The 11,371-nt window shown below is 40.5% G+C and overlaps 1 protein-coding gene across 1 annotated transcript; it reads right to left on the reverse strand.

The window, feature by feature from the left end:
• Positions 1 to 1,490: 1,490 nt before the first annotated feature.
• On the reverse strand, positions 1,491 to 3,497 carry LOC135527342 (homeobox protein Hox-C4a-like). Its single transcript, XM_064955890.1, has 2 exons — positions 3,009 to 3,497; positions 1,491 to 2,432 (listed from the first exon to the last, which is right to left on the reverse strand). The coding sequence occupies exons 1-2, from the start codon at positions 3,451 to 3,453 to the stop codon at positions 2,047 to 2,049; spliced, it is 831 nt and encodes a 276-aa protein (XP_064811962.1). The 5' UTR covers positions 3,454 to 3,497; the 3' UTR covers positions 1,491 to 2,046.
• Positions 3,498 to 11,371: the final 7,874 nt, after the last annotated feature.

Genomic DNA, 11,371 nt, shown 5'->3' on the forward strand with positions numbered 1-11,371 from the left:
GGTAGCCATGCTGGTTAAGTGTGCCTTGAATTCTAAATAAATCACAGTGTCACCAGCAAAGCACCCCCCACACCATCACACCTCCTCCATGCTTCGCGGTGGGAGCCACTCATGCGGAAATCATCCATTTGCCTACTCAGCAATATCCACCGGTGTAATGACCATTGCTCGTGTTTCTTGGCCCAAGCACGTCTCTTCTTATTATTTGTGTCCTTTAGGAGGGGTATCTTTGCAGCAATTCGACCATGAAGGCCTGATTCACGCAGTCTCCTCTGAACAGTTGATGTTGAGATGTGTCTGTTACTTGACTGTGAAGCATTTGTTTGGGCTGCAATTTCTGAGGGTGGTAACTCTAATGAACTTCTGCAGCAGTGGTAACTCTGGGTCTTCCTTTCCTGTGGCGGTCCTCATGAGAGCCAGTGTCATCATAGTGCTTGATGGTTTTTGCGACTGCACTTGAAGAAACTTCCAGATTGACATGAAGCTGGTTGAGAGAATGCCAAGAGAATACAAAGCTGTCATCAAGGCAAAGGGTGGCTACTTTGAAGAATCTCAAATATAAAATATTTTTTATTTGTTTAACACTTTTTTGGTTACTACATAATTCCATATGTGTTATTTCATAGTTTTGATGTCTTTACTATTATTCTACAATGTAGAAAATAGTAAAAATAAAGAAAAACCCTTGAATGACTAGGTGTATCCAAACTGTTTACTGGTACTGTACATATACCTCAATTACCTCATACCCCTGCATATTGATTCGGTACTGGTACCCAATTTATATAGCCAAGTTATCATTACCCATTGTGTATTTATTATTACTTTTATTATTATGCGTTTTACTTTTCTATTATTTCACTATTTTCTTTCTCTCTGCATTGTTGGGAACGGCCCATAAGTAAGCATTTCATTGTTAGTCTATACTTATTGTTTGCAAAGCGTGATTAATATAATGTTATTTGATTGGTTAGTTGGTGATGAATAAAGTATTGACCACGGTGTAAGGTATACGGGCACTGAGACTTTTAGCCTAAAGCCGATATGGACCAATGTACCTCCACAATAATTGAATAGTGGCCTATACCCCCAAACTATTTAGGGGGGTATGTTTTAAGAGTGTTCATCTGAATTTGAGGAAAATATTTTCTACCTTTTGGTGTACTCTGAAAGGGCTATTCTTGTGAGATGACTCGGAAAACTCTTTGCCCTTCTCACTCACAGAAGAATAGAATTGTTCCAAAGGAAGTTATTCCAATGACGTGTAGGACAACCATATTAGGGTCCGAACACTTATTCGTTGGGGACGCTCAAGGGTTTCCCATCTCTTACATGGATGAAATTTCAAAACACAGTGTAGGCCATAGGTATATAGAACAGATTTTTGTGCTAAATACGTAAATAAAGATGACAAACGTATTTTAAACTACTCGACACTGTTTTATTGACCACTGCGATTATCACAAATACACTATACGTATTTTGTTGCATCTGATCAATTCAAATAAAGCTAAATCACAGAAAAGTCATCACAAAACACACTACACTCATTACCTAAGATTTACTTTTACTGATAAGAGGTTGTGCTGAAAAATTATTCACAACATTTCACTGATTCACATGTAGGCTATTGCAATATATTGTTTTAATGGTACGTATACTTGCTATTGTTACTGTCACTTCTGAGATTAAAAAATAAATAAATTACCCTACCATTCTTTTTCAGAGAATAAATAAAACTGTTGTGCATGTAGATCTATTGACATTCAAATTCATTGATAATGTCCATTATTGTTGTCAAAAATGTTTTACAAAAAAATGTAACAATTTCTATAATAAATAAATTAACCCTGATAACCGTAATAATGCATTGATATCTACAGTAATCCATGCTATGTAACATGCAATCGTGAATAACTGTGGACTGAGAGGAAAACCCCGTTTACGCACAAGAACACTACGAGGAACAAATATATAAAAAATAATATGTATTTTTATAAATAATCCGTTGTTTTTTCTTCCTATTTGTTAGATATTATTGTTTGTCTATAACCTTGTAATATCCTGGTTTCTTTCAACTACGGACACTCGAGAGAGTTCCTCCGAAGCTGGCACAGTGTTGGAGACCACCGCACGCTGGAGAGTGCTGGCTGTTGTTGACGCTGTGTTGGACCCGGAGATAACGCTAGTGTTGGAGGAGGATCTCACTTTCGTGTTGGGTAGCCTATGGTCTTTTTTCCACTTCATCCTTCGGTTCTGAAACCAAATTTTGATCTGGCGCTCGGAGAGAACCAGGGTGTGGGCAATCTCGATGCGTCTTCGCCGAGTTAGGTAGCGGTTATAGTGGAACTCCTTCTCCAGTTCTAAGACCTGCTGGCGAGTGTAAGCTGTTCTGGACCGCTTTGCGTCTGCTCCATTGTAATTGGGATTCGCTGAGAGGTTTGGAGAGGTAAATAGAAAAGAGAGGAGAAAGGAAATGAATAGCAGAAGGAAAAGGAGTGAAGCAAGACTGGCGTAAATTGAAATATGAAAAGAAATAGCGCGGAAAATTGAGAGTGGAATCACTATTATCTAGACCCCAATCAAATATTTCACAGTCAGGGACTCGACTCATGGTCTATATAATGGGTAGCACTTTCTCCACAGCGAGGGAGCAGCTGAATTATTTATTCAACATTACAAATAAAAAAAAATATTCTTATCCCTCTTTTTCTCTCTCATTCTCTCCTCCCTCTGACACATAGCCTACATAACACAAAAAGCCACATGGCAATACGGTTGTCCAGACTAGTCCCTCCGCTATAAAATTTATGGCGGGTGTAATTGCCAATGCTGACTCGTAAATCCTCCTCATATGTGCCATTTCAAAGGGGCTGCTCTCTCACAACGTACGTAGCACGAGCCGGTTATAGGCAGGCGATGTAGGTAAAATAAGGGTGAAATAGTGGAAGAGAGGGCGCGAGAGGGAGGGAGGGCGAGTTATTAGAATAACTACACAGATTGCCTACCGGTACTGACGTGGATTTTCTTCATCCATGGGTACACTACAGGCTGCTTAGACGAGGTAGAGCTGATGGGATGCTCCGGGGTGGCTTGGATGCAGGTAGGCGGCGCAGTCGGTGGGGTCGTAGGGGATGTGGGTAACGGTGGCAAGGGCTCACATGGAGCTGTCTGTGCCTTCCCCGCGAGAAGATTCCCCGAGTGTGTACGCCCATGGCCAGTCTGGGGCTCGGGCTCGGGCTCGGGGATGCTTACACGGTTATACGGGCGCTCCTGGTAGGTCACTCGCGGAGGATACAACTCCTGGTGATGATGCTGGTAGACAGTGTCTCTCATGCGGCTGTAGTATTCAGGGCTGTGTTCTGGGATGTAGCTATTTTGTGAATATTCCTCACAAGGAGGAAATTTCGGATCGATGTAGTTAGAGTCCATCAAATACGAGCTCATGATCATTAATTTCTGGAGTGAAAAATTATTTTTCTACCTTTGTCGTTTTTCTGGTCCATAAAGCCCTCCTACTAGCAAGCGACCCTGTAAAGTTACTTTAACCACGTGACACAGCAGTCCAATGGCAGCTGGCGAGGTAGTTCCCGGATAGGGAACCAAATATTTATTATAATATTTTTGTACTCTTTGTATAGGTGTGACAGTTTTCTCGAGGTTAGGCCTCTTCGACGAAGATCCATGTCAAATGACTGAAAAGGGCAGAAAGAGGCGAGGAACAGTGGGATGTTGTGTAGAGATACATCTCAGGCTGGGACTGAGGCTGAGCAAAGGTATTATGACATGAATAGGAAAACACAAAAGCAAACAGAACAATGTGGCAATTGAGTAATGTGATGTGAACTATGCAGTTAGGCACATATAAACCACTCCATTCCTAAACCATTACAGCAGAACGTAGTCATACTCATAACCCAATGGCTAACACTGATTGATTTAAGAAACAGGACCACATTCTTACCATAACACACTAAACGTCTAATTAATTAGGCAGTATTGATCATCGACAAGCCAAACCGTTGGAGACCGGAACGCAAATGGATAATTCAACAATTTGTAAATTAACACATTCTAAACCAATGAAGATGGTGCTACTACCAGTACTAGGCCACTAATAGATAATAGTAGGCCTACTGCTAATGCTACTTCTCACGATATGAATAGGCTAATAATGATTATATTATGCGTAATATACTATTAGACCATTACTGCACTGTTGGGAATGAGCTCGTAAGTAAGCATTTCACTGTAAAGTATACACCTGTTCTATTCTGCGCATGTGACCAATAACATTTGATTTAGGCTATTGTAGGCTTGTTATAACAACAACCATATTGTGATTGCAATGTTTTACCATCTTGTGAAGACCGAAGACAGAATAGTCTAGCATTAGGTCGTGGTAGGGTGTTAATAGTAGGAGTATCCTACATGGCAGCTGTCCTTGCAATAGACTAGCAGTTATTGTTTATCTAATGACCCTATGAGTGATAATGGCCTGGCGGGTTACAGACGGAATCCCCCTCACAGTTCTATGTCAGAGCGACTGAGAGCTGAACCTCCAGGTTAACTCTCTCTACTTCCTAAATAATAGGCGTCATTGCTGTGTCAGATTTTATCGGATAAAAATAAAAACGACACATAAAAGTTAGCATGGCTTATTTATTAGAATCGCGCGCCTGCCCGCCCGCTGATGTTGAAGGCTCCTGGTTAAATGTTGTCTGAGTTTTATTGGGCTGTAAAAAGCAGTAAATCAATAGCTTCAAATGATCCCCGCTTGCACGCGTGCTTTACGATTTCTTAGATCATTCTTCTCTCTCTATCTTGCTCCCTCCCCCTCTCTATTTGCAGCACCATCTCATTCTCCTTCTCCATCTTCAAAAGGTTAGAATTTTGCTCACATCCATTGAAGCATTATCAAATGTTCTTGACGGACGTTGTCCTTGACACAGCTGAGGTATTGAAATCGCCCATGTATTCCCGTAGAGGCGAATTTGCGGTTGTGCAATTGTTAACACAAATTCGGTTCTACAGGGTGCATATAGACGACTTGAACTGCATTGTAATGCTGCGAGCTGTGATTGTGAAAACGAGAAAATAATATATAAATCCCACTCAGAATAATAAGTAGCCTAGGCCAATGGCATGAGGGCATTGTCATCCAGGAGGAGATATAGGCCTATTCGGCTTGTAAACTTTCTTACAGACTATAGGTTGTGAAGTGTCAATACGCACAACAAAACACATAGTGATCTATATCTTATAGTATAGGCTATTAATGGGTGCACATAATACTATAATGTAAGTTGTGGTAATAATTATATAGAATTCAACATTGCTGTCAACATAGCGTTGGAAGTGAATAGTGTTATCTAAACAGGATGGACACAGAAAACCCAAACATTTAAGACATTTCCGTAACACTGTGAGACACCGTTAGTGTTAACTATTAGACCCATCCCACTCCGCACAACCTGGTTGAATCAACGTTGCAAAGTTAACAACAGCTATTGTTTCAATTCAACCCAGGGTTCAGCTAAAAATAGACAATATATATTAGGCCTAGGGTTTAAAGCTTTGGTTGATTTCAAATGTAATCTTCAAGTTAATCATAAAAATGCAGGATTTCGGTCTCCATCACAACCACAGATCAAAGTTAAAGAATAGGCCTAAATCAAAGCAAACCTTATTGAACGTGCATTTAAAGGTTGATTAGATTTAGTCCTATTCTTTACCTTAGATTTTTTATTGAGATGGAGACACGAATCCAACATGTCAATTATTAATTTTTGGCCACCTGGCATTCAACATCCTTTAAATGTTGATATTTTGTTGTGTTGTCAACCAAACACAATTCAATATTGCTATTGTAATAGAGTAAATTGTCTAAAGTTAAGGTTCTTTCAAACTAATGTACAGTATTTATTCAACCTTAAAATGAGTAACATCCATGGCCACATATTGAGGTTAGCCTACTGTAAAGGCCTTCCTATGTAATCATAGAGCTTGAATGTTCAAGATAGCATGCAAAGGTTGCAGCTCAGTGGAGATCTTCACAATTGCTTTAATAATCTGTACAGAATCTCGAACAGCATTGATCACTTGTACTATGTACTTTTAATGTAATCTCAACTGCAATCCAGATCATTTGGTTGTGCTTTTAGATGAAGCATAGTGATAACACATTAAGTTTTTGTATAAATACCAAATATCTGACAAGATATTCCCATATGAACTTTGTTGTGCATTTAAATGGTTGACAGTGCAGTGATACCATATTGATACCATACTAAACCAAACATCAGACATTGTTTTTCTATTGGAATTTGGTTGTGCTTTTAGATGGTTGAACGCATTGGGAATTCAAACACATTGGGAATTCATCAAACTTCTAGCTGTCTTTTTGAGTGTGTGAATAAAGGTTGAAATCTCATTGATCAATGTCTCAACCAAATATTACCCAAATTTCCACGTTGAAATGACGTGCACAGTGGGATAGATTAGTAGAGGCAAGACCCTGTGACCTCTGCACTGCTTCTCTCCACCCTCAAATCTTTTGTGGCACAAAATATATGCCTTTAGCTGAATTTCCTAATATGTTAGACCTACTCCTGGAATGTATAGGCTTAAGCTACACAAAGGAACTGCGAGAAGTAGCTTAAACACACCACAAACAAGTGAATATGCATGCGTAAAACTTACATTTATTGTCTAATGTCTTTCAGAATTGCACTGAACATAACCTTGCGGGTGTGTACCTCTTCCTAATCATAAATATTCCGTTTGGAAAAACAGAGGACACAAAGCGGCCACGTGACAGTAGAGATGAAAAATTACTTTCTATTATCCCCAAGGGTTTATTGTGTTCCTCATTACCATACTGACCTCTGGGTAACCCGAGTGTGGCACACTGAACAAACGAAATAGACTATGCCTATGCAAGACATCAAATAAAGGAACTGCCAGCAAAATACCTTGAATGTAAGCTACACTGAATAAATATAAACCTCAATGAGCAATAAGGATATTAATATGAAGAATAAGAGTAAGCAGCATTTTCAAAAGGAAGAAATTGGCTATAGCCACCCTCTTCTGTTTTGTTTCATATTTGAGAACCTTAGCCTGCTTGATACAAATAGGCTAGTCTAAGAGAGGCCCTTGACTATCTATAAAGTCATTTCCTATAGGCTTATATGTGGGGGAACAAGACTATCGCTTTATTTACCATCCCCCACAGTCCTCTTTCTCTCTCATACCCTTTCTCGCTGAAGCCACATTTAATATTGACTGGTAGACAGCTTGACCGGCGTTTCACCTCTTGCGTTTGACTCGTTGCAATAGTTCACTGCCAAGGGGCTGATGAAGAATCACCAATTAAATTAGTCTTAAAATCCCATTTAGATCTGTTACCTTATTCAATAACTCAGTATAGGTAGAGATGGAAAGATGAACCCCTTGAGTAAATAATCTTAAGTTATTTCTATTATGGCAAATGGATGTTTCTTGAATCTATAGAAATCATATGGGCTCTGTTGCAATATGTAGGATTCTTCAACTCAACGCATGCTTTTGGAAAACATCTTAAAACTACTACTGTCTGCAACCTCCACCCTCTGGTTTATGGGTTTTACGCAGAACAGAGACTATACATTTAGCCATTTCCTGAAATGTTGTGACTTGGTGGTGATACCCACTTGAAAAGCACTTTCAATTGATTGCAGTAATAGATCAATGACATGCTATTTTATCCAATCAAACAGACAACTTTACTGAGCAATGCTGTTGCCATAGCATTCACTGAAAACAGTAAAGTAACCAACAATGACATTTGCAGGTACACTCTTAGAAAAAGAAAATCTGGATAGAACCAAAAATGATTATAGTGCTTGCTTCACATATGGCACCCCTAAAGGTTCTGTATGAACCCTTTTGTAAGGTTCTTTGATCAGAACCCCAGGGGTTATTTTTCACTGAACCAAAATTGGTTCCATATTAGAAACTTTGGGTTCCATGTAGGGTTATATATGGAACAAATGGCCGTTCTACAGTGGGGAGAACAAGTATTTGATACACTGACGATTTTGCAGGTTTTCCTACTTACAAAGCATGTACAGGTCTGTAATTTTTATCATAGGTACACTTCAACTGTGAGAGACGGATTCTAAAACAAAAATCCAGAAAAGCACATTGTTTGATTTTTAAGTAATTAATTTGCATTTTATTGCATGACATAAGCATTTGATACATCAGAAAAGCAGAACTTAATATTTGGTACAGACACCTTTGTTTGCAATTACAGAGATCATACGTTTCCTGTAGTTCTTGACCAGGTTTGCACACACTGCAGCAGGGATTTTGGCTCACTCCTCGATACAGACCTTCTCCAGATCCTTCAGGTTTTGGGGCTGTCGCTGGGCAATACAGACTTTCAACTCCCTCCAAAGATGTTCTATTGGTTTCAGGTCTGGAGACTGGCTAGGCCACTCCAGGACCTTGAGATGCTTCTTACGGAGCCACTCCTTAGTTGCCCTGGCTGTGTGTTTTGGGTCGTTGTCATGCTGGAAGACCCAGCCATGACCCATCTTCAATGCTCTTACTGAGGGGAGGAGGTTGTTGGCCAAGATCTTGCAATACATGGCCCCATCCATCCTCCCCTCAATACGGTGCAGTCGTCCTGCCCCCTTTGCAGAAAAGCATCCCCAAAGAATGATGTTTCCACCTCCATGCTTCACGGTTGGGATAGTGTTCTTGGGGTTGTACTCATCCTTCTTCTTCCTCCAAACACGGCGAGTGGAGTTTAGAACAAAAATCTCTATTTTTGTCTCATCAGACCACATGACCGTCTCCCATTCCTCCTCTGGATCATCCAGATGGTCATTGGCAAACTTCAGACAGGCCTGGACATGTGCTGGCTTGAGCAGGGGGACCTTGCGTGCGCTGCAGGATTTTAATCCATGACGACATAGTGTGTTACTAATGGTTTTCTTTGAGACTGTGGTCCCAGCTCTCTACAGGTCATTGACCAGGCCCTGCCGTGTAGTTCTGGGCTGATCCATTACCTTCCTCATGATCATTGATGCCCCATGAGGTGAGATCTTGCATGGAGCTGTCGCGATACGAAAACTTCAGCCCTGCCCCTTGGCCGTCAGCGGGGTGCTAGAGGGGTTAGCGCTCCGTTCCCTGGCTAGGCAGGGCACTATAGATGCTTGAGATTATGTCGATATAATCAGGACCGCTCGCGTAGTCCTGCTCCTCTTTCTATTGGGTGGTTGTCCGGGTAGAGAAGTCTTTTGCCTTGTCACTCCCACCGGCCTAACTCTAGCAGATGTGTGCGAACCCCACTTTCCTCAGAGACTATTTACCCGCTAGAAACCCTAGATTTAATATGCCGTTGTTTGAGATCTGATAACCTTTGTCTTTGTGAGTATCTCCTTGCTGTGATGTATCTGAGTTAAGATTGAGAATTAACCACTTAATCCTGCAAAATGTATGTCTACTACTATCGCTAAATGTACGTCTACTACTATCGCTAAATGTACGTCTACTACTATCGCTAAATGTACGTCTACTACTATCGCTAAATGTACGTCTACTACTATCGCTAAATGTACGTCTACTACTATCGCTAAATGTACGTCTACTACTATCGCTAAATGTACGTCTACTACTATCGCTAAATGTACGTCTACTACTATCGCTAAATGTACGTCTACTACTATCGCTAAATGTACGTCTACTACTATCGCTAAATGTACGTCTACTACTATCGCTAAATGTACGTCTACTACTATCGCTAAATGTACGTCTACTACTATCGCTCGGATAATAAAACTAGATAAATCCATAAGTAATTCATGTTCACACTGGACACCAATCTTTGTCTTTTATGATAAGTATTCTGTTATAGAGTATTGGTCTCCTTCAGTGTTCCGGTTTCTATAGGGAGTGTCAAAGTTGTTATCTCCCCTACCGTTGACTGTTAGAGGGCGGGTACTCGAAACAAAATAAATATCCTTTATTTTGAAACACTCTGTTTTTTTGCCTTTTTACTCAATCAACAACATCAATACACAATCTTACTTGAATACATACAGCAAACAGCAAACATGCACATGCGTATACTTAAATGCCTGAAACAATGATAACTTTTACTTATGCAGTATAAGAATTACTTAATTACCGTTTATATGACGACAGCGGGACCCAAGAGATCAGGAGAGATTTCAATCGAATAGATTTCTTTTGTAATTTAGAACTAAGCGACTCCCCTCTAACTTCTGAGAGGTTTACCTAGAGTCGTAATGCTAAATTGGATTCAAGTTATATTGAATGAGGAACTAGAGTAGTTCTTGTCAACTGATCGTCTACTGATGCTTCAATATCCTTCAACGAAAACTCTGGCCCGGTGTTATGTCCATTTTTGGGATGCCAAACTATTTCCAGTATTGCTAGTGATTAAACCTTTGTCAGGCGATCACGAAGCAGGGACTGTTGTATAGTGGACAAAGCCTCAAGGTTTTACACAGCCAGTAGTAATGGTTGAAATAGATAGAAAAATGAGGAGTCTCAAAGCAAGAGTCTAGTCAAATTCAATAGAGTTAGAATCGTACTTTGAGTTAGGTTGGACCTAAGTCAAATGGTTGCCTTCTAGTATAATGAATTTAGAATTCAAGAAGTCTGCGCCTTAGCACTGGTGATCTTCCCTTTTATACCTTTTAGTTGTGGATCTCTCAGGTCTCCTCTGTCAAGTAAATCTGAGGATGTGCTTCACCTCAGTTAAATACAAAAGCGGATGCACCACTCCTCAGTCAAGTACAAAAGCGGATGTGTCACACCAAGTATATGAGGACAGGCTCTTCCTACCTTACACAATGTTTAACCTCCCACTTAGGGGGAGTTCTATTCAAGCAGTAATTATTCTAGCAGTTTCTCCCAATCAGATGCTTCTTTTTCAGGTGTAGGCGGTTCTTTCTGATACCACTCTTTTTCAGTAGGTTGAGGACTGCTTTCATCGGCGGGTGACATCGCCCATGCAGGAAGTTCATCAGGCACAGTCAGTTCTCTCATGATGATTGGTGGGTAAGGTGATGGGGGAGGGACATAGGGGAGATCCATTCTGTGTTGCACTACAGAGCCCCAGACCGAGGATGATTGACCGTCATCTTGAACTTCTTCCATTTTCTAATAATTGCGCCAACAGTTGTTGCCTTCTCACCAAGCTGCTTGCCTATTGTCCTGTAACCCATCCCAGCCTTGTGCAGGTCTACAATTTTATCCCTGATGTCCTTACACAGCTCTCTGGTCTTGGCCATTGTGGAGAGATTGGAGTCTGTTTGATTGAGTGTGTGGACAGGTGTCTTTTATACAGGTA

The sequence above is a fragment of the Oncorhynchus masou genome, chromosome 5 (assembly GCF_036934945.1).
Source record: "Oncorhynchus masou masou isolate Uvic2021 chromosome 5, UVic_Omas_1.1, whole genome shotgun sequence".
In the NCBI taxonomy this organism is placed as follows: Eukaryota; Metazoa; Chordata; class Actinopteri; order Salmoniformes; family Salmonidae; genus Oncorhynchus; species Oncorhynchus masou.